We start from the raw sequence: 24,673 nt of genomic DNA, 5'->3' as shown, positions 1-24,673 counted from the left end.
GTTGGCGACCTCGGGCTGAGCCCGCGTAGCGGGCGGAGACAGGGGAGGGGTTTCACTTTCTCCCACCACTGCGCCCTTACCCCACACGTGTCAGTATTGGCCGTCGTTCCGTTTATAACAGTGTAAAACATAATAACAAATTGTGTAAAGGGAATTTTCGGCCAAACTGTAGGCTAAGCAAATAAATTTACATTTTGAATCACTGTTAAATTTGTTTTAGAATACAACATGTTGTAAGTAATAATTAATTCTTTTAGTAGTTCTGGTTTGAAGAATCAGAAAGCAAAATACATTCTTGATTCTGATTAACAAATTTAATTGAGATTATCCGAATCAGTATTCAACGTAGTCCTTTCAACAGTACACACACATGAATATCAACTCTAAAATAAAACCATAAGAAGAAAACATCAAATCGGGTACATAAGAATAGTTCCTTCTGACTACTAATCAACTAGAGCCACATTGTAACTCAAAGGAAACATGCATACATTCTTATATTGTGCAGTGTCGATGTGCAACAAGTCATCAACGATGTTTAAATGGAACTGATCTTTTGGCTTGGCTTGGTTTTCACTTAGTTTGAATGAAGTTAATAAAAAAATATGATTTTCACAATCGTTTACGTTAAACAGATATAGTTTTGAGTTCTATGCTACAATACCCTTAGATGACTCATAGACCCAATTTTGAACAGATGAGAGAGTGGTACATTAAAAGTAAAACAGATGATGGAAAAGCTCGATTGAGCAATCTCACCGCATGGACTCCGAGACATTCTACGTAGGATGCAAAGCCCTCGTTGAGCCACAAGTCCTCCCACCATGTCGGTGTGACGAGGTTGCCGAACCACTGATGAGCCAGCTCATGACTAACTACGGTGGCAATACGTTGCTTGTCCCATCTTGTTGACACCACCTCATCAAACAGCATCGCCGTCTCTCTGTAACAGCGGTAGTACAATCTCTATGTAAAAGAACTTAAAACTAAAAAAACTAGCAAATACCATACCTCAACAAAAGCTAATGATGTTATTTTAAATAACAGAAAACCAGGCAAAAATAATGTGACGATAACTTTTACCGAGTCAGTGGTTCAATGGGTAGTATAATAGATGTACAGGAACCATGACAGTGATGTTGTAGTTTTGCACACCAATGTCGCTAGTAACATTATCACTACTGTACAATCTCCTGCTGTTCTGATCTCCCTGTGCTTAATTTAAAACTTTCCAAGTATAGACCAGATTTTAAATGGACGAGCCAATGCAAGATATAAAGCGAGACTACCGCACACTTATTTAAAATGGTTATATTTAAATCAATGTCCACATTGATGCCGTTCTTCACATCACTTGAAATATCAAATAGTTTTAAGAAATCAACCATTTTAAATGTAGAATTAGTGTTAGTTAGGTGTTTAGTTCACACACCTATATAAACATAACATTAACATTTTAATTTACATTTCCCTACTAAATGCTTTCTTACAAAATATCACTATACATATGATTGTTCATTAGTTACAGAAATGTAATCACCTGTATGTAATCAGTCCCCAATTCTCCATTGCCCCAGCAGAGAAATCAGGCAGGGCAACCATGTCAATTTTCGGCAATGGAAATTTAATGGAAAAGAAATCCTCAAAGTGTCGGAGAATCCTAGGTCCAACCTCCAAAGCGTAGCGTGCTTGACCGAGAGCTTGGTCTCGAGCCCATACTGCGAATGTGCCATCCGACAAGTGCTGGAAGTCCGAGACCACAAAGGCAACCAAATATGTAGACATTGGCACTGATTCTTCAAAATGGTCCCACTCATAATCACTGATGCCATCTCTAAAAACAAATCACCGAATCATTATATTGGCTATATCGTTTTAAGATTATATTGTTAGTAAAGATGCAATCTAGACATAAACAAATTATGACATGACTAATATGATTATAATTTTTTATATTTAATATTTATTTAGAAAAACTTTACATTTTTGTTTAGAACACAAACTTGTAGGCACTGAAAACATTTCAATGAATTGAAAACTTCTTTGTGATGTGTGTTGATATAAATATAAAATTCAATTACGGAATCAAGTGAATTTAAAGGCCCCATTGTGCAATGAATGTTTCAAGTTATTGTTGAATTTTTACTTCAAATGAAAAATCTTATTTCAATACACTTTGTAATGTCATTGAAAATTTATTTTTGGAAACAATCTTACACAGGCTGGGATACAACTTTCTTCCGTGGCATGTTTGAGATTGCAAGCATGTTTGATGGCCTTCCGATGCTGATAGTGAATCTCGCTTTTAGAGCCGGTTCATCGAAACAAGGGAATGCTCGACGAGCATCTGTCGACTGGAATTGTGATGCTGCAAGCCATCTAAAACAGGAAAACTTATAAGAAGAAATGAGTATTGTCAATGGCTTTACTTATGAAACTTAACGTATGCCTACTTAGCTCAATATTCTAAACAGGCTTTACAATATATTCATTACTATAGTATGAGTAATTGAAAATTAGATACATTGCAGTACCTGTTGTGTTTATGGTTTACATACAGTACAACTTTATCGGACTCGGTTGGACCGAATAACGACATAGTCTATATTTCTATGACACGGCCACACAAAAGTTGTTTGAGTTGGTCTTCTGGAGGTTGACTGTGGGTAAGAGACGGAGGGAAATGGATAGTTTTATGATGTAGGTGGAGAAGGGATCAGGTGTTGTTTTGTAGCCAATGCTGTTAATTGAAAAACATACAATATTGTACCATTGGTTGCGTGATGTACATGGCAGCTAGATAAAAAATTTATATAATATTTATATTTGTATATTACAGTATCCACTTTTGCTACCCTGGTGTCCCCGATCTCTTTACCCATATTTTAAGGTATGATTCATGGACCAAAGAAAAACAAAAATATCATGTTAACATTTTCCAAAACATAATTGTTGACGTTACCCAAATGGCAGCCTTAAGTTTTTTTTAGAAAACTATTTTTTATTTGATAACGACTCTTTGTAGTGAAATTAAGTTTGGTAGATTAATTAGACAAAGATATATTTTGAGAAAAAAATATAATGTAGACTACCTAACAGTGATGAACATATAGAGATGTGATATTTAAATGTGGGTATAATTAATACAATAATTGACAATACCGAATACCTCACAATATATTAACCATACACCTCAAGAAATGGTCTTATGGGTCAAATAAAGAAGAAGAATATTTGCCAAAAACACTTTGTTTGCCATATATTTGCTGTTTGAATTTTTTTACAAAAAACAAATACCTTTGATTTTTTTCAATTGATCTTTATGCAATTTAGCATGTATGTTAAGGTAAAAGAGACCTATCATAGAAACAGAATTCAACTCAGACTTAGTCCAATTAAATTATAAAAGGCGGCATTTTTTTTAAATTTTTTTAGTTTTCAAAGTAAAATTCCATGAACACGAGTGATTCAATCAACATTTTACAAGACATCACATTTAAAGCACTTTAAAATCCAAAACCAAAGGGTGTTATAAATGAGTGTTTAGTGACTAAAAGTATTAATCATAACATCATCATTCATCACCATTCATCATCATCGATCATCATTTCATGTTCATAAAATAAAATCTTAAAATAGTCTCCTGCTGTTACATTTTAACAGTTAAATGTAAATGTTAAGTGTTAAATAACAGTTAAGTGTAAATGTTTAAGTTTCAGAAAAAAATAGTATAACACTAAACATAGTATATGGCTTCAACAGTAAATGGTTGAAGTTGAAATTCGTGAAATAGTAAAAAAGTAAAAGAGTGAAAAATATAAACAAAAAGAGGTGCTTACAATAGAATAGAATTGCAACCAACCAGAGGATTTGACCAGATGACTGTGACTTGTAGGTTTTGTTGTCATTAGGGTGAAAAAAATAACAAGCGGAACAAAAGCAAAACAAAGCCAAGATTCTACTTTCATGGTCTGGTGACAATTAACTAATCCGTTGAACCAAAACATCCTGGGCACTGACTCTACACCAGGATCCATGGTCATAGAGTGAGATTTTACAGAGTAAAATGTGTTGTATGGTTATAGGATTATTTCTGATTTATTATCAAGTTTTTGATAAACCGAACAGAGAACTTTAAATGAGCTTTTTACTGATACTGCACATCTTACTACATATTTCTCTTTCTAATCATAAAAACCCCCAATAGAGTTTTTTTTTCCTAGGACGCTAGGCCCGAGCCCGGAATCGTTTTTCACATTACTTCAGACTAGACCTAGGGGTTGCGGCATTATCAATTAGATAAAATTCATTGGTGATTTGGCGGGATTTGAACCCGGGACCCCAGGAACTGGAGTCCCGCGCTCTAACCACTAGACCAGCTGGCTCCCCACCCCCAATAGATTAAACAGTAATAAAATATTACAATCTAAAGCTAAGACATTAGTTTTGAGGTATACTAAGGGTAATAGAACCGCACAACAAAGATGATTTCTAATTTGTTCAAGAGGTGCATAGTTAAAATTACATAAGATTCCAAGTTTTTTAGTGACTTAAAGTACCAGTAGTGTTTTCAAAATTTTATTACCTAGTGTTTATATTTTTAACAAATTATCCATATCTGAATTTGGTTAAATAAATAGTAGGATGTGATCAGTCTAAACCATTCTTTTCTGTACCGGTAGTCAGATCTTCATTTTAGCACAAACTACCCACACCTCAAGGGCACCAGGTTATTATAACGTAACAACAAGTGACATACCCACCTTGTGACATTGTTTACTTTGTAAGAACTACGGTAGAAGCCTTGCAATACATTGTTCAGGTTTCCTATGTAGGTAATGTATATCTTGTATGGCCCTTGAACCAGCGTTTCTGAAGGGTAAAGTATCAAGAACTGCCTCTCTATGTCTACACTGTGGTTTACTATAGGTATCTCCTCTTCTCTATCGTCAGCGACAGTCTCTCCTCCCGCCAGTCGCATCACTCTCCGAGACAGCACCTGACACAAAACACAGATCATAACATTTGAGTTACATTTTTTGTTCAAGGAGTTGGTGGCCTCAACCTCAATTTTGTCTACATGGGCCTCAAGTCTGTACGTGGAAAGTATTAAGCAAAACTAGTGTCCCTGTTGCTCGAATTCGAGCAATTGCTAAGTATTACAGGCGTTATTTTAAAACGAATTTCAACCAAGTCAGCAAGTTTGTAGCAAACTGTTAATTTAGTAAACTTATTGACTGTTTACACATAACATATGCTCTTCTTCTTACTTGTGATTTGTGACAACAGCTGGAGTTTCATAACAATTTTTGTTTCCAATGTTAATCTTATGGAGAAATACAAAACTTTAAAGGACTCCAGGGCCTCACTCTCTCATTATTTCCCTAAAAAGAAAGTTTCCTGCACAACTTCACGTTACACTCTTTCCAATGACACCAAAAACATGACAATCGGTTCAGTAGTTTCGGAGGAGTAATTGTCACAAAAAATCTGCTTGCGTATTAAATAAGTATAGATAAGAGGTAGATAATGTACAAGAATGAGCTGTACTGATAAATTGTAACTGGTAGCGCCAGAACCTATACCCAAGACATTCATTGTTTTGTTTATAATTCCATGAACTACCTACTGATCCACTGACTCACCAATAACAGGCAATGAAATTAGTAAGATTCTCGAATAATAAAATCAGCGGGACTTCATCCCTTCATCCCTGCCCTTCACCCCAATCATGTTTTATTGGCTACCTAACTCTTTTTCCATAGTTTATTTTTTTCCTAATTAACAAATTATGTTTAGAGAGAGAGGTCATAAAAGAATTCTGTTGCCTTGCACCTTAAATTGACCATTGGTATTAGGATTACCCAGTGCTTGATTTGCGGCGGAACGGCGTTCCTGTGAGTACCTCTCTTTCGGAAGGAAAAAAAATATTAGCATAAATAGGTTCTAATCACATTAAATAGGTAACATTTCCAGCACTACAAATCAAGCACTGGGACTACCTTTATGTGTGTAAAAAGAGACTTTTTGGTATATACAGGGGGGGTATAAGGGTTTATACAGGAGGGGGTATATAAGGGTATATATACAGGGGGTGTGTAAGGGTTTATACAGGGGGGTGTATAAGGATACATACAGGGGAGTGTATAAGAGTATATACCCTGTATTAAGCATTAAAGGGAAGATATCACTGAGTTGTCCTTTTTGAACAGAAACATTCAGTCAAAGAAGAAGGAAACTAATATTTGTATCTGCTTCTAGATATTGTCATATTTTTATGTACATATCAGTCAGCCTTACCTTTATATCATTCATATGCAAGGTAATGTTGTCTGTAGGTTGGGTGATATTAATTAGGATTTCAACAAATCCATTGAATGTGAAGTTCTTCTCCCAGATGAAAGGGATCAACTGCACCTAAAAATACAATATAAATTTAGGGGGTTTCTAATCCCTGGTTACTTTAATATATATTGAACAGTTCATCTATCATCATAAAAAAAGGTCCAACAGCTTTAATGATGAAAATATTTTAATTCATCTTTCCTATGCCATGTGTTTCCAACAATAAAATGTGATACTTTAAAGTTATTAATAATCTTAAACAACCCTTGATTTTTTTTTTATATTGGAAATTGTAATTGCGAATTATTGGGAAATAAACATAACAACTTTTATTTATATAGAGTTTTTAATAAAAAAAGTGATCATAATTCTATCCTGACTGGATATAAAAGGCAGGGTATTTATGTGATTATAATAACATAACAATATTATTCTTTAAATTTATTTAGTTATTTTAATTCTATACTAAGTAAATGTGATAAAGATTTCTAATCAAAATACAGTTGAAAACAGAAGAAAAGCCAAAGTGAAAAGGCGTATTACATAATCTAAGTGTAACTTAACACTAGACTATTTTGTAAATTACAATATTTTTACTGCATTTTTAATTTCACAAATTTATCTTGGAGCCCACACAAAAGTTTTAACTGTAGGGTTTCAAATCAAAAACCTATCAAAATTCTTGCCTGACTGTAATGCAAAGCAGGGTTCTTTTGTCATCAATACAATTTAAATTTTTATTAATTTTTATCTAAAAAAACTTATTAATAAGACAGGATGTTTTGGAAGGAAAATCTATAATTAACTAATATTGTAGTAATTAATACTATGTTTAAGTTATTATTGATTTGACACAACAATATAATTTGATTAACGAATAATTGTTATAGAAGCTAGTAATGAAAATGTAGTTTAAAACAGTAGAACAACTAAAGATAAATTGTTTATGTTACGGTAAAATGCACGTTCAATTTATAGTAAAGTTCTTCTTGTGAATGAAACAAGGATGAGTTAATGAGAAATATGCAAACAATTTTAATTAACTAAAATGTTGTCAGGGAAAGGGGCTTTTCCCACACAGCCCCAGATGATGTCCCGTGACTGACTCCTTTCAAGAACTTCCCTTAAGAGAAGTCGTAGGTTGCTGTGGCTGTTGTTCCTTTGTTGGAGCAGCAACTACAACCGAGAAGGACTTGGGCGCAGCGGAGGAAAAGTCTGTCTGGGTCGCCTTAGTCTTAAATTAACGCTTTGATTTCTAGACGATCTCTTCTATTTTTGGATGGCTTTCTAATGTGGGAGGCCTCCTATGTTTCTTGGAAGGTAGCCCCTGTCATCGGGCAGGGACACCGTATACTTTTCATTTACTCCCTGGCTGCCTTGCTCACCACCCGGTAGAAGATAAAACCAAGGTCACCCTCAGTTTGGCCATGCAGTTTTTGACCACTTGGTTAACTCCTTTTTGCCTTTTGACTGAGTTCAGCATGGATTTTATTGTCTCCTCCATGTTTAGAAGCGGGGTTTCAATGCTTCTCTCTGTGTCAAGATATTCTTGACACAAAAGCATCATCTCCAATCTCTTTATCCACAATGTTGGTATGAGGGATTCCTCCGCCATCCCTTCAATAGACTTGAAAGCTGGTACCGGTGGTAGGAGACTGTCACCCCCATTCCCCAGTTGAGGCACCAACGGGTTTTTTTGCATTTCGGAAGTGGTGACCGAGTACAAACGTGGTCCCCTCTCAAAAGCCGCCACTTCTGATCACTTCTTCACTGACCACTTCATATCAATTTGAGCCAGCGCATCGTGTGTCAAGGGCTAGTTTGGAATTAGCGGTCGGTAACTCCTATACCTTCAGAGACAAAACCCACACCCCAGTTCCCTGGGGTCTGGCCTCCGTTTGTCCAGTACCGGAAATCCTGACTACTTTAGTTGCCGTGGCAGTGCAGAGCCCGAGCTCTGCAGCCATGCCACATTCCATATTAGGGCCTGAAGGGGCTTATTCCTGATATCACACCAAAGAGTCCCATTAACAGTCTAAGGCACAAATTAGCCCCTCTGCACAGGAGGTCACTCTCAGGGCCTAATAGTATGGACAGGTTGACAAAGAAAGAATACAAATTTCTGAAACGGCGTTGAAAAACTTAGAATCAAAGGAAAGACAACGGATTTTGAGTACCCAGCTAAAGATAAGAAGAAAAAGGGCCTCAGAGAAAGTTTGGAGCATGAAGAAAATGATCTCCCAAACCCTGTTAGTCACCTCTTATGACAAACCAGGGAAGTATGCTATCCCATTGTAACCTAGGACACTGCACGGGGAACTGGGTATACATAGGATGTATGATTTACCTTATACAATAAATGTAACACACCTGCCACTGAGTGACATTGGAAGTTACCTTATATGACTCCGGCACCACTGATGTAGGCAGCCTCACGTAGAGCTTGGAATATGTCGGAGAGGTATCCAGCGACAGCTGTTCAGAAGCAGGGTTCCGATCATGGCAAGGTGCAAAAGAGTACGCGACCAGCGCGACGGCGACCAGAGATACTACAGCTACAGAGAAGAGCAATATCGCCGACAGTCGAGACACCACGAAGCCACGAGGGCTGATAGTTGTGGCTTCCATGACCGCCAGGACCTCTGGTGTCTTGGTCATCCGCAGTCACCCAGCTGCCGAGCTCTCGAGCATCTGCAACAAGAATCAAGAATAATTTATTGCAAATTGCAACAAACTACAAAAAGTACATTTTGTAAGTTGACGACAACACATGAATAGGATTAACAGGTTTAATGCTCCACAAGAGGAAAGTGTCCTGTGGGTAGCATATTAATTAGGGTCTTCAGGATATAATACAGTCATAATACAAAACATGGGCATCCAGTCAGAACACTAAATACAAGTAGGCCTACTATAGTACTGTAGAATCAAAATATTGTTTGTAGAGGTATGCGAGCCTAAAGCTCGCGAGATCGAGAAAATTCATCAAGTCAGAAAATTATTCCCAGTCAAGCTTTTATCATCAAGATATTATCGTGATCGCAGAACGCTTCTGTGATAATTGCGCGATCAAACATGCATTAATAAGTCTTGATTACGTGAGATTATCACGATAACGCAGTAACTGATCGTGATGACACTACGCGTTTGCTAGATGATTACGCCAATAGCACCCCAATATAGAGAGTAAAGAGTATAATATGCAATTATACTCAAATAATATGCAATTTTTTTCATCTTTAATTTCACTGTGCAAACGTTTAATTCACGTATAACTGAAGGTTTTATTTTTTTAAATACCTGATAACAATCATTGTCAAAATTACCTTTTTTGGATGTTTTGGTGGCAATTTGATTTTAAGCAAATTGCAAAATCATGTTTGGCAACTGTCTCAATAACATACAAGCCGAGCTAACATAAATAGTGAGAATAAAAGAGTTTGAACAAATATTTAACTGAATCTGATTCTACACTTACCAAACGTGTCATATTGAATAGTAGATTTTCAATTTTTTTTTACAATAATTGTAGCATTTCCTCTGTGGCATAAAAAAGTGTTAAAAAGTCAAAATGCACTCATTAACATTGCCTTGCAGTTAAAACATTCATTTGGGTGCAATTAAAAAAGTCAGCATTTTCGTTCTTAGGAATGTTGGAACAATTATTTTTAGTAAGGGGAATCAAACATATTTTGATTGATTCTTGATTTCAATTCAAGAATTAATAAGTACAGGCTTCTTTTATAAAGTGAATAAACTTGCATACTTACAGACGTAGATATGTTTCGAATTTACAGTATTATATTAAGCCACAAGTGAAAACTGTACTTGTTTTAGTTGTTACGCAGTTAGATATCAAAACTAAAAGCTCGCAGTTATTCATGTATAGATAACTCATGTGAAAGACAAAAAACTTTGGGAATTACAACTGTCACCACTCAGGTGTGTGTTATGCACAGAAATAGTGACATAATGTGGTTAATATTCAAAATTCGGACCACAGGTTTTGACATGAATAATTAATCAACTTTAGATTTTTTTAATATCACAAAGGAACTTAATAACATTTTGTTTACTATTTTCTGAATAAAAAACTCACGTTCTGTTAACATAGTCTCACTCCAGATTTGCAACGTGAAGGCACGAAAGGGGCCAATTCGCTCATCAGTGAGCCAATGTTAACATTGTCTCACTCTAATTACTTTGTCTCACTCCAGATTTGCAACGTGAAGGCACGTTTTTTACCAATTTATTTGTTTTATGGTAACTGTAGGAAAAATATAATGTGCAACTCGAGTGCAAAGTGCAATCGCCTCACTCGAGAAACCATTCTTTATGAGTAAGGATTTCTCTCGAGTGAGGCAATTGCTCACTTTGCTCACTATTTGCACAAATAACTATTCTACTTTGACATGCTTGGATAAAGATATGTTGTACAAGGCAATTATCATACAAGGGGTACGTGATTATGACTCCCTTCTCACGACATTATCATCACAGAACGCAGTTGATTATGTCATGGATAAGCGTGGCACAGAGTTAGGAACTGGATAGAGTACATATTGTTTAAGGAAGTAGGTGCTGGGGTCAGATTTGAAAAAAACTGTTTTCGTCTTAATGAGTTCTTGCATCTTACTACTAGTTACTTGAAACAAAAGTAGTTTTATTGAGATATGAATAGAAAAAAATTGTCCTAAACCACATAATATTTTGCGGGATTTATGGATATTTTGTTTACAGCCTTGGATTCCATAAATAAAAATCGGATCTGTAAGAACTGGAAACGTTTACTTACTATCAAACACTTAAAAATAAGTAACAAGATAAGTTAGAGTAATATTACTAGTTCTTAATAACGCTTTATTAACAAAAGAAAATGTCAAGCAAGAAGAAAATTTTGTTTTTACGATATTCCAGACAAAAAGGATGTGCATGGGGCAGGAAGAAGGGAATTATTAATGTTAACAGATGAGCAGAGAGCCTTGTTATCACAGCCAGGCTTGTTACTTGTTACTACATTCCGTTACAAGACAAGTTACAAACTTTACTTGCCAACTCACGCTTGTACACCATTGTTTTACAACTTATACAACAGAATATACTCATTCTAGGAAATAATACCATTCGAGTTTAAGAGTGGATTTATTTAAATAGCAGAGTTTGGTTTGTTTATTGGATTGTTTTTCCACATTATATTTATAATATAACAATATTATAAATATTTTAAATTTAGAAATTATTGAATATTCGATACATTTTAATATCAAAAGCAAGTATTTTCAAATTATTTAATTGAATAAGACTGTAACTCATTTATTTGTTCATGTTGTTTTATTTTGACGATTAACTAGCTTATAAAAATTATCCTCGCCAAAACTAAAAAAAAAACCGACAGTAAATCGAGCTTTCATAAGTTTATCAACACTTTCAAGAGGATTTATTAAATGGCTGAAACAGAAAATTGTTTAGCTATTAATGCTATTTATTGTCACGAGTTAAATCAGTACGGATATCGAACCCAAACCCAAACTGTGTTCTAACAAAATCCATCAAAACTAGTTCGTTTGTAGCCGCGTTTCAAGCATGTCATCACACATAATCTGTTGTTGAAACTTTCACAGATTTACTCGATACAGCAGTCAATTATCTGGTCTTCGGTGGTTGGTTTAGTGGAGGGAACGTCAGGGGTTGCGATTGCGAGGGAAGCCCGAGTTGGAGGAAGGCCGTACGACGCGTGTTGGGGTCAAACTGACACTCGTTCCGGTGTCATGTGTTGTGTTTCCTGTGTGACCACACGTCACTTCAACCGGTGGAAACCTAAAATCTCTTACACCAAAAATATAAAATTCGCTTTTACCGTAGTACTCATGGTAAGACCTTGACCCAGGACCGATTTACGTTTTCGTTTTGAGGTCCCTAGAGGTCAAAAACACCACTCGTTAAAATTCACACATATATATAAATATATATATATATATACAGGGTGTCCCGGAACTCTCTACCAATATTTTAGGCCATTGATCCTGGGTAAGAATCATACCTAAATACCATATTTAAATTGTCCGGATGTCCTTAGTTACTCACACAGCCGCCATTTTGTTTTTTCAGTTATTAATTTTTTTCTAAAGAATGGTTAAACATACGAAATGAAAAATTTGCACAAACATTTATGACAACTAGACAAAGCTACCAAAGAATTATGACAATTTTTCAAATTCATAAAACAAAATGGCGGCCATTTAAAATTTTCTTTCTTAAATAACTCAAAAACCATTGATTTTACAACAATTTTAAATGGCCGCCGTTTTGTTTTATGAAATTGAAAAATCGTGATAATTTTTTGGTTGCTTTGTCTAGTTGTCATAAATGTTTGTGCAAAGTTTCCATTTCGTATGTTTAACCATTCTTTAGAAAAAAATTAATAACAGAAAAAACAAAATGGGGGTGTGGGAGTAACTAAGGACTTCCGGACAGTTTAAATATGATATTTAGTTATGTTTCTTACCCAGCAGCAATGCCCTAAAATATTGGTAGAGAGTTCCGGGACACCCTGTATATATACAGTGTGTAAATTAAGTATTGAAACAAATTTGTATTTTTTAAACCGAAATATATGGCAATATTGTGTTTGTGGCATTGATTTTTAACAACGGTTCCGCAATTTTTTACACCAAAAAACGTTTTTCACCCCTTTAACAGGGTAGGGGGTGACTTATTTTTTCAAATAGCAACCCCTATTGAGCGATCCCTCATTTTGAAGGGCTTGTCAAAAAAAACACAATGACGCAAACCCGAGGAAATGGCAGGTATTCCAAAGTTTTATATACTGTATGTGAAAAAGCACCAATTTCACAAATATGGAAACAAATCTGTATTTTTAAAACCGAAATAGATAGAAACATTCTGTTTGTGGAATTGATTGTTAACATAGGTTTCGCAATTTTTTACATCAACAATATTTTTAAACCCCTTTAACAGGGAAGGGGGAGGGGGTGATTTATTTTGTTTAATAACAACCCCTATTGAGTGACCCCTCATTTTGAAGGGTTTGTCAAAAAAAAATACAATGACGCAAACCCAAGGGAGATATTTTATCCCTAGCCTAAATGGCGGGTGTTCCAAAATTTGATTTATGTGAAAAAGCACCCATTTTGGAATACTTGCCATTTTGGCTAGGGGTTATACAGGGTGGAACGAAGTTAGTGTTAAACAATTTTATGTGTTAAACTACTAAGTATTGGTGACAAAATGGCACCAATTTAAGTTTCCATACCCTCACAGGTAGCGAATAACAGACAATTTAAGATTTTTTCAAAATATTTGTACTTACTTACATAAAATGGCCATAAGTGCATTAAACATTGTTTTTATTCCAAAATCATTATCATTCAAGTTGTGTATTTTGCTTTAAGTCAATCTCGCACATCGGTTGAATGTGCCATAGAACACCGTAAACGATATTTAATTTATTCCAATAAATAAGAAGAAAACCCCCTAAATGAAAATTCACACAAAACATAGGTTCATTAAGTGTTAATCCTAACAATTCCTCAATATTCTTATTAGGAATTTTACAGGGATTCTGAAAATTGCAATAATACCCATTTAAACATGATTTTTAAAGCAGCTGCTGCCATATCATTAAAGCCAATACATGTTTTTTTAAGGAAATTAAACATTAGCCGTTCCGTGTTTTTAATGAGAAACTCTTAAATTTGAGAACGACAAATCAAAGGAACAGTAGATGTTTATACATCATTTTAAAGGTTATTAACTGCAGAAGTTTTTAGTAATATTTGACACTCTCTACAGTCCAGTGTAGTATAGAAAAACTTTGGAAAAAGTTATTACTTTTTTATAAAAAATCACAAGTTCAAACTTCCATAGCCATATAAGGGCTTATGCAGATATTTAATCTCAATGAATTTGTACTATTACTATTGGAAATTTAACGAGGATTCTGAAAATGTCAATGAATTTGGAATAAAAACAATGTTTAATGCACTTATTGCCATTTTATGTAAGTAAATACAAATTTTTTGAAAAAATCTTAAATTGTCTGTTATTCCCTACCTGTGAGGGTATAGAAACTTAAATTGGTGCCATTTTGTCACCAATACTTAGTAGTTTAACACATAAAATTTTTTAACACTAACTTCGTTCCACCCTGTATATTCACTTCGGGTTTGCGTCATTGTGTTTCTTTTGACAAGTCCTTCAAAATGAGGGGTCACTCAATAGGGGTTGCTATTAAAAAAAATAAGTCACCCCCTACCACCTCCCCTGTTAAAGGGGTGAAAAATCTTTTTTGGTGTAAACAATTTCGGAACCTTTGTTAAAAAACAATGCCACAAACAGAATATTTTTATCCATTTCGGTTTAAAACATACAGATTTGTTTCAATACTTAATTTACACACTGTATGTCATACTGTATTAATACCTATATATGTGTCCGTTCGCACGATGACTCGAGCAAAAATAATCCGATTTTGATGAAATTTTTTATAAACGTGTAAACCTACATATTCGAACGGGTTCGCGAAACAGCATGATCGGACTATGGAAACGGGGGTTTATGGGAGGTTTTATGGGGTAAAGATTGGTTTTCCCATTTTTGATAAAAAAAAACATAAAATTTAGCAATTTCTTTACATACCATTTTGTAGAGCTTAAAAAACAAATAATTAAATATATTGAAGCGTTGTTATTCGCCTAATGGTTACGAGAAAAATTCAAAGAACTGTAAATTTAAAATTTCCATGTTATCCTTATGGAGAATAAGTAAACTGTTGTAGTTTGCTTGTTTGTGAACATATTTTGATCAAATTTGGAAAATGCATTTATTTCTCACTAAACTATTACCATAAAAAACAAATAAAAACAAAAAACACACTTTTACCCTCCCTGTTGCAGCAAACCTTGAGTACTCGTTAAACTAATGCTATTTAAATAAAGAAAAATGTGATATTTTTAAGGAGACATTTTAGTGTAAATCCAACCAGGCAAATGGTAATTCACTTATAGTCTGCAGCTTTGCTGCGGCGGGGTTATTTTTAGGTAGTTTCGACAGTTATTACCAAACTTAAACTCACGTAACCACAAATAACAGTATTGTACTGTCTAGGTCGAACAGTTTTTATTTGCAGTTACATGTAAATTTACAGTTTACAGTAAATTTCAAATTTAAAATTTCAAATTTAAAGGTTGCTGGTTCAATCCCAATTGATGTCGATTCTTCCTGGAGCTGGACTGATAGCTCCAAGATATTTGGTACAAGATTTTAATTCGTCTATAAAAGATAAGCACGACATCAACTGACACACAAAAATAAGGACTATTAAATAACGTATGATTCCCAAAAATACAAAAACGTATATCCCAAAAAATACACTTAAAACTTTCCAATTGTGACTGTACATGATTCATTTAAGCAAATCGTAAAAAGAAGGTTACCCCATATGGATTTAATAGACATAGAGACCTAAAATTATAACCTGTTTACAGAAAAACTATAAACATCGGGTGAAAAAAAAATTACGCAGGTCTTAACCTGCATCCACACCCACCTCCCTAGTCTTATGTTATGCGGAGGGAAGTCAGTTTACTGTATTTATTTACATTTTAGCACACGATTGCAGTTATGTTTGTATAATGTTTGTAAACTCCGAATAAGGCCTCGTGTTGCCGTCAGACGATACAGCTCGTATACCTGACGGCTGTGGTTTTAACATGGATGTTGATTTTAATGGTTTCAACCCGTATACTGTTACTGAGAATCGTAAATTTGAGGCTTCATTTACGCAAGCCTAGAAAGTGAGCTATGGTTGTGCGTAAAAACAAACACCATTCGTTGTTGATGTTTAAAAACCGCACTTCATTATTACTGAAAAACTATATAGTAATTGTGAGAACAAGAGTAATAACATGTTTACCTACGACCGTTTTTTAAAGTAGCCATTTCAGTTCAGTTCTTAGAATTGAAAAGTTTCACTTAACAGCTGTTTACTTTCATAACAGCATAGTTTCATTTCATAACAGCATAGTTTTTCTCATAACTACACGGGTAACGGACCAATGAGGTTCAAGGATTGAGAGAAAATAAGTAAAATTGTAATGTTTCGAACGTCAACAAATCAGCTGATCAGTTGACAATTTTAATGGTTGATCCGACTTGTTCCTGTTGATACTCGCGTTTTCTTAACCTAAGTTGGGGGAAGTTAAAAGAAGGTAGATTAAAATTAAACTGATTTTAAAATGTCAGTTAGTGAAAGTGAAGTTGACGAGATGGAAATGAGAGCACAACCTGTTTGTGCTTATCTTTTGCCACCAAAATCGAAACAAAGGTATGAAATTACATAACAGCAATTCATTTAATGGACAAAACAAAATAAGGTTAAATTGAATAAATAAAATGTGCTTCTGATTTGTTTTGAAAACCTTTTCACCACTTTTTCACCCAACTCGTTGTGGACCACATATTTGATGCTGAAATCTCACTGTAAATTAACTGTTTTACTACATTATTCAGTTGTCCAAAAAAAATATGCAATATTTTCCTAATATTACCTTACATTTATGGTAAGAATGCTGCTAGCAGAACCTATTCCCTGATAAAAGTATTGTATTATTTAACGAAGTTTTACAAACACGTAATTACATGAAATCAGCTGATTATACAATAAGTCGTTGCATCACTTTCAGTGGCAATGACAATAAACGAAAACATAACCTCTTTAAGAAGTTATGAGTAGTGATTATTAGTAATTAAAAACTAAATTGTTAGTAATTAAAAAATGGTCGTAGGTAAAGTAGTGTACGCAGCTCGCGTTATTAGTCTTTACGACACTCGTAGAAGTTTTTAAGGCACTCGCCAAGGCTCGTGCCTTAAATTTTCTAATCGTGTCGTAAAGACTAACTTAACGCAATCGTTGCGTAAACTACTATATAACAAAAAACAATTGTCGAGAGACCAGAAACCTTGCAGATCTCTGCAAGTAGATTGCAGACACAATCAAAGCGTTTTCGCCTTAAAGAACCAGAAGAAAAACGTTTACATGTTTGACCAAACAAAGTCTTTAACCAGCTGATATGGTTTTAAAGAAGATCTTCTACAACAATATTAATATTATATACATTCGACAAATTATTATCTACAACAATACTACTTCGCCAATAGTCAGTAAATAAACTTCATCTTTATACCCATCACTCTATCAACTCCATATGTAAGACAATTCAATAGATTAAGCCTGGGAAGACAACCTGGAAAGTGAAAACAGATATAAAAAATAACGACATCGGTGTGAAATGTGAAGAGCCAGAAACGGCAACTTCCTAAGAAGGGCATTTCTCGTTGGCTCGTCGCACTTTGACGGCTTGAGACGCCGGTAGAAACGCAATAGACTCTCCACAATAATTGACTAAACTCAGAGGATTTCAAGCCATTCCTTCACAACTTGGACGATAGGCTCTATCCGAAGTTGGGTTAAACACTATTTTGGGCGTATCCGACTTGCACGACATCCCGTGTCACCAGCGGGACCTCAAACATTTCACCGTACCCCAACGTCCGACTTGCGCACCGTCCAGTCAGGCTGACTAATTGGGTAATCAAGCGTTATTAATTAGGAACGATATTGTTGCCTAAGGCTGGAGGTCTGCTGCCTCAAGGAAAGTTTTGACAATATGAGAATCAAACTAACATAACATAAGCTAATCTAGCCTTACCTAACCTATGCATCATAGCTTGACATAATCTTTTGTCACAAACACTTTTTCCACTATAACGCCAAAATTTGTTAAATCACTTTAAAACGACATAGTTTAAGTATCAATTTTCATGGTATTGTCACTAGGGTATTATTATGTCATTACAACCGGCACGGGACTTCACTGATTTTGTCGATGAATGGCTGGCGCAAGTCGGATGTACCCTAAGGGACAGAGATAAGTGGCTAGCGCAAGTTGGATGTACTCTTAGGGACAGAGATAAGTGGCTAGCGTAAGTTGGATGTACTCTTAGGGACAGAGATAAGTGGCTAGCGCAAGTTGGATGTACCCTTAGGGACAGAGATAAGTGGGTAGCGCAAGTTGGATGTACTCTTAGGGACAGAGATAAGTGGCTAGCGCAAGTTGGATGTACCCTTAGGGACAGAGATAAGTGGGTAGCGCAAGTTGGATGTACTCTTAGGGACAGAGATAAGTGGCTAGCGCAAGTTGGATGTACTCTTTGGGACAGAGATAAGTGGCTAGCGCAAGTTGGATGTACTCTTAGGGACAGAGATAAGTGGCTAGCGCAAGTTGGATGTACCCTTAAGGACAGAGATAAGTGGGTAGCGCAAGTTGGATGTTTAAAAATGGCAGGTAGTTGTGCGCAAGTCGGAATCTCCCACTATTTTAGGCTATACCTAGAAGATCACGATGTTATCACAAAATAGTAACAGCCATTGGTGTTTGGCGGGATTTGAACCCGGGACCTCGGAGATGAAGTTCCGCACTCTACCACTAGACCAGCTCGCTCCCCACTTAGCTCAGAGTGCGTAACTTAGGATCTTGGTAGCAAGACTCTTGATCGATCGACTTTATGGAGGTTTGCGGTATTAAAGAATGACATTCGATTCGAAGGTCCTTTTTAGGACTTAATAAGTAGAGGTTGTTTCGGAAATAATTTAGGTACACAATTATTTACAGCCTGCTGAAGCAAATATATATTTCGAAATTTATTTAAACGCTTGCTTCTGCGTTTTCTTTGTAGCTTCTAGTAACAATTGGACGTAGAAGCAGGCCAACGTAATCCGGAGGCTGCAATAAAAAAGTTATGTATGTTTCGCTAGTTACTTTACTTGGGAACTAATAGTATACAAATGTTTAAGGAGTGGACACAGTAGACTAAAAAGGGTATTTCAGTATTTCATTATGAATTTATTTTGAACAGATACAATGTAATGTGTTATAGATTTTGTAAACTTTTTCAAGTTTTACCCGATTTGTGTTGAAAATTACTGTAAATTTCACGATATTGATACACGATTTTACGTTCTGCGTTTTATCAGCTATCAGCATCATATTGGAGTATACCGTGTTGAAACTATGACAAAAGCCAAAGGGCATACACACACATATTGATAAAGTTGAAGAGTCATTACTTTTAATTGTGCATGGTTTTCTCAAACCCTGTATATATAGTTTTTGACAAGACTGAACAAACAAGACAATGTCGCAACCTGCCATATTAGGAATTTCACGATTGGGGTAACTCACTAAAACTAATTTAAAAGCGTCAACTATAATGTACAAAGGGTAGAATTAGTTTACAGTAAAATTTACCAAGCTAACGAAAACTCCTTGAGGACAAGAGTTTTACGAAGTTTGCAGTAGAACTAGAGGTCGGTTTGTTTGTATACCAAATAACTGCGGAACGACAAAGTTTGAAAGCTGAGTTGATTGAGAAACAGGCGGCGAAGCTTTCTTAGTTCTTAGTTTTGGATTTCAGCGATAACGAGGCATCGGTATTTTTTAAATCATTTTAGAATCATCCAATCTCGTTATCTTCTAGATTAAATATTCAACTTTGATCTATGGTATGGATTGACAATTTTTTATTTCTTTGCTCAAATACTTGATCCTAAAATATCATATTTTCTGTTACGGTTTTGTAGGCCAGAAGTGTACATCAGTTTACGCAGTTTTATATTTTCATAAGAAACTCTGGTGACCAGCAATATTACTAAATTAATTATAAACAATATGTTTTATTATTTTTTCTCAACCAATTCATATAAGCAAATTTTTCTCTATTCTAAATTAAGTTATTTTTTTCTTTAAATTTCAAACAATTTGGTCAAAGACACTTATTTTAAGGAAATTAGTAAACCTAGGCAACTCTTGCATATATCTTATTTAATAATGTGAATCATGTAAAGATACAGGAATTATGTAATTTTTATTTTCCTTCCTACATATTTTTGGTATATATTAAATTGCTGTTTCTTCTGTTTAAGCCTTAGGTTGCAACAGTGGTAAAAAAGGTTATTATCCATTCATAAATTTGTGAATTAAATTATCAAGATAAATAAAAGTGAGTTTGGACCCGTTTAATTTGAAGCATGACTGGAGATGTTTCTAAATGAGATTCTGATACGCCTATCTTGTGAGCTTATGCGAGTTGAGAACTTGTAACAAGTGTAGTTTAGCCGTTGTATTTAGGAGAAGGGGGGGGGGGCGTAAAATCCACAACTCTGTCCGGCAAAACTGAATAAGTGTTTAACGTGTTAGTACTGGAACTTAACGCACCCTATATAATGTTTTTAGTTATGTACGACAATTAAAAGTTAATTATAGGGAAGTATATTTAAAAAATCTGGTCAAATACCGAATGTACAATTTTATAGCCAATATAAAAATAACTGGAGGAGTGGAGTTGAAAAAACATTATGCAAAATAGTGACATTTAATCCAGAGTACCATGTACAAAGTAAATAATTATTGGTGGAACAATTTGAAGAGTTAATTAGTATACTAGGATATCTATTGTTAGAACTAAATTTTTCTAAAGTTGCTTGAAATTTTACCCACATATCATTAAAACATTGACCATGTAGTATATTTGGTCAATAAAAGGTTTCCGAACAGCAATACATAATGTGTTTTTATCGTATACATTGTTCTAATCCCCCAAATTATAGGTTGGGGTGGTTGGAGAACCCTTGATATCCTACTATAGACACCCCTGATATATGACATTATTGAATGTTGCTGAGCTTAATGTTATAAAAGTCTTAAGGGTGTTTATTAGGCCGCCCATTGTGTTCGTTTATGTTGTTTAAACAACACTCACACTCATACAAAAAAAATGTTGTACAAACATTTTTGCATTGTATCGTAACAACGTGGCTTGGATTTATTGGTGGTTAACTTACAAAATGATCTTACAATAACATTAAACTCGATCTTTAAAAAACGTGTTGGTTAAATTGGATCGAAACAGCAACAGTCTCCATTCCTTGATTTAAAGACGGTTTGATGAATTTAAAAACTAGTAAAAGTTTTTATTATTGATGTCTCGTGTTCATTATACAGATAAATTCTCATGTAAGGCTATTTGTTCAATAGTATGCATACCAACTATAGAAATCAATAAAATTCTGTGAAATATTTGAGTAGACTAACTACTACATTTTATATTTCCATAATCATATTTTATGATTATTTATATTTTAGCATAGTCCATTGTATATCCCCTGGAAAGTTATATGACGAAATAGACCCCCTCACCCCCGTGTGTAGTCCAAATTTTCTCCAACCAAATGCTGACTAGTTTCGTTAGTAAGCATAACATTGTCAGCGATTTTTTTTCATATCAAAACATCAAATTGAATAGTTACATGAAACGCAACACAAAAAAGGAAATTTAACTACAAAAAACTACACTACAAAGAGCCTATTAAACTACAGAATTAAGGAAACCTATTTTGTAAAATTGATTATTGAAAGTGACAAACTTTTAATATGATCTTCAAAACAACTTTGAACTTGATATAAAAGAACGAGCTGGTAAAATATTGGTGTATGTTTACTTGGCTGGGACTACGGAGCTACACAAGGCAGTACACTGGAGCCGCGCCTGTTTATTATTCTGTCGGTGCTGTCACGCGCATATATGTCACTTTCTGTCGCCTCCTTGTTAGGACTGTGAGACTAGTCCGTCTAGTTGTGTCATTAGATTTATTAATTCACTTGAGCTACATCGACCACTTCATCTGAACTTCAGTGTTGTTTGGGATATTCTGCTAGTCTGAAATCTTTTCATATGTTGTAAAAAATGAAAGAATGAGAGCTAGTTTTGAAATATTTCATGGATAAGATAATACATAAAAGTAGTAAATAAAATAATTAAAAACCCCGAACTGTGCCTTTTGTTTGCCATCAATAATTTTAAAACACCATAAATATTATATATTTAAAAATTAATTTGAAAAAAGATCTTTAGACCGCTCTTTACTCAATTGAATAGGCGTTTCCTTAATTCCAATTAATAGTTTAATTATTAGCAAATAATGCATTTTAGTTTTAGATCGTAATAATTCAATGCACATCATCGTAGGTTTATCACATCATCATTTACTGCACGATTTAAATACTACAGTATATACAGGATTTGAAATTATAATTACATGTAATCCATTCTAGTAAAATCAAGATTATGTCACTTCTATTACAATGTGAAAGATTCAATAGCATCAATTATTAACTGTTGTTTTATTATAATGCAGTAAACCGTCGATAGTTCGACACACCTTGTAGTTCGACACGGGCTGAGCTATTTTTTCAAGTGATATTTAATCAAATCACTATTGTGATGTAAGCTGACTTGAACATTGGTTTGCTATTTATTGTTAACTTGAGACTTAACTAATGAACAGTGAAATTAATTGTTCAGTTTTTTAGTATTTAATACATTTGGGTGATTTCTATATAAGACTTGCGTTTTTACTTTCCTGTATATTAAACTCCATTTACTCAATATAGTTTGACATTTCGATAGTTCGACATCCCGACATCCCTTAAGTCCACAAAGTGTCGAACTATCGAGGTTCTACTGTAATATTAATTGCCGACGACAAAGCATTATTTCAGTGGAGTTGGCACAATTAATTTATCTCACTTCGTTGAACTATGATCTATGATAATTCATACAAATTGGTGTATCATTGATATACAAATACTCGTTTTGTAAAGTAGAAGTTTTAATCATAAATGAGGATCATAAATGAGGAAAAGATGATTTTTATTTGTAATTTGATTTGACTTGCAATCCTTTAAATCGCCTACTTTAAAATGTACTTGTCTAGTGGATGATTAACATTAGTTTATTATTTAATCCAAACACAACGTGATAAAAATGATTCATAAACTTAAGAAATTTTAAAGTTCATGTAAGTTCTTGGAAATTTAGTTAAATAAGTCAAATTGTTGAAGTCAACAGGGGTACTGTTAACTTTTGGAGATTTCTTAGCAGTTCATAATTTGTTTTTATTGTACTGCAGGAAAACAATAAGACTTGCTCAGTCGAAGTTTTAATTCCCTTTCCGGTTTATTGCCAGTTGGTGGGTTTGAGTGTAAAGAGTTTTGTCAGAAACAGAAGTTTTTCAACAACGAGAACATGTTTCCGCCCTATCGTTTACAGACGTATAAAACACACGCTCGCCATCCCTTTACAATTCTGTTTGTGTTTCACTTGTTAACTTCGTTTTATTGTTTCTTGTATTTGTCGGTTTACGTCTGCTACTTGTTTTTCATTCGTTTTGTTTACTAATAAAATAAAGTTCTGTTTTTATTTACATTTTTATCTAAATTAAACTTCGGTTTGCTTTTCTAACGTAGAATTAATTTTATACGCAAATGATTAAGTTTTTCAACTGTATTGATATACTGATAGCATGTATGATAGTCTAAAGGCTACAGAATGACTTCGTTTGAATTTGAACAACTGTACAGAACTTCTGTTTTGCTACAGGTCATGTCTGTGTGAAGGCGTTGGTTCATTGGGTCTGAACTATCTTGTTCCTGTTGAAACCGTCTTTAATAATAATAATAATAATAATAATCTTTATTGTCATTCAGCAACATAAAATTACAATAGACAACGTCAGAAGTCAGGACACAAATGTGACATCATGCTTAAATCTATACATCATCCTATGAAATATTGAACATTTTGTTGCATAAACTGTACATACAGGCCTAAATATTTAAATTTAAAATTCTAAGATTGAATGCTTTACACAAATTTATACAAAACTTAAGTAAATAATGCTTCAAAACTAAACAATTTGTAAATATTCAGGAAATTTATAAAAAGATTTTTGGTCATGCAGGCTGCCTCCTAGTGGCCAATAGTGTTAAGAGTTCAGAGTAATTATTTGTGTTTAAAAAATCGTCTATAGAAAAAAAGGCTTTGCTAATTAACCATCTTGATAATGTTGATTTGAAAAGGTTTATGTTATCAATTTCTCTAAATGGAATGGGAAGTTTATTGAAAAGTTGTAATTGTAAATATTTGTGGCTTTTTGTGAATTTTGAAAGTCTAACTGGTGGGATGTACAGGTTGTTTGATTGTCTAGTTGAGTGGTTATGTATTGAGTGACATTTAGTAAAATTTGTAATGTTTTGTTTAACAAAGACTAAATTATTAAAAATATAAATACTTGAAAGTGTCATAATATTATTATTTATAAAGAAAGGTTTGCAGTTGACTTTATTTGGTATATCAAACATGATCCTCAGGGCTTTCCTTTGCCAAGTAAACACCCTGCTGGCCCCACAGC

At 34.4% G+C, this 24,673-nt stretch overlaps 1 protein-coding gene across 1 annotated transcript in view; it reads right to left on the bottom strand.

Moving 5' to 3' along the window:
• The window catches only part of LOC128997842 (aminopeptidase N), a 144,637-nt gene that overhangs the window by 16,386 nt on the left and 103,578 nt on the right, over nucleotides 1–24,673 (bottom strand). Inside the window, exons 3-8 of the mRNA XM_054423597.1 lie at nucleotides 8,743–9,036; nucleotides 6,301–6,417; nucleotides 4,764–4,999; nucleotides 2,218–2,379; nucleotides 1,541–1,834; nucleotides 760–943 (exon numbers count right to left, since the gene is read on the bottom strand). Of these exons, the coding sequence (XP_054279572.1) occupies nucleotides 760–943; nucleotides 1,541–1,834; nucleotides 2,218–2,379; nucleotides 4,764–4,999; nucleotides 6,301–6,417; nucleotides 8,743–9,003 (1,254 nt within the window). The 5' untranslated portion in view covers nucleotides 9,004–9,036. The remainder of the gene's footprint in view (nucleotides 1–759; nucleotides 944–1,540; nucleotides 1,835–2,217; nucleotides 2,380–4,763; nucleotides 5,000–6,300; nucleotides 6,418–8,742; nucleotides 9,037–24,673) is intronic.

The sequence above is a fragment of the Macrosteles quadrilineatus genome, unplaced genomic scaffold (genome assembly GCF_028750875.1).
Source record: "Macrosteles quadrilineatus isolate MER2022 unplaced genomic scaffold, UCM_ALF_1.0 Scaffold_7__1_contigs__length_78375512, whole genome shotgun sequence".
Taxonomy (NCBI): Eukaryota; Metazoa; Arthropoda; class Insecta; order Hemiptera; family Cicadellidae; genus Macrosteles; species Macrosteles quadrilineatus.
Note: the sequence above shows the minus strand (reverse complement) of the source record. Positions and strands in the feature narration are given on the sequence as shown.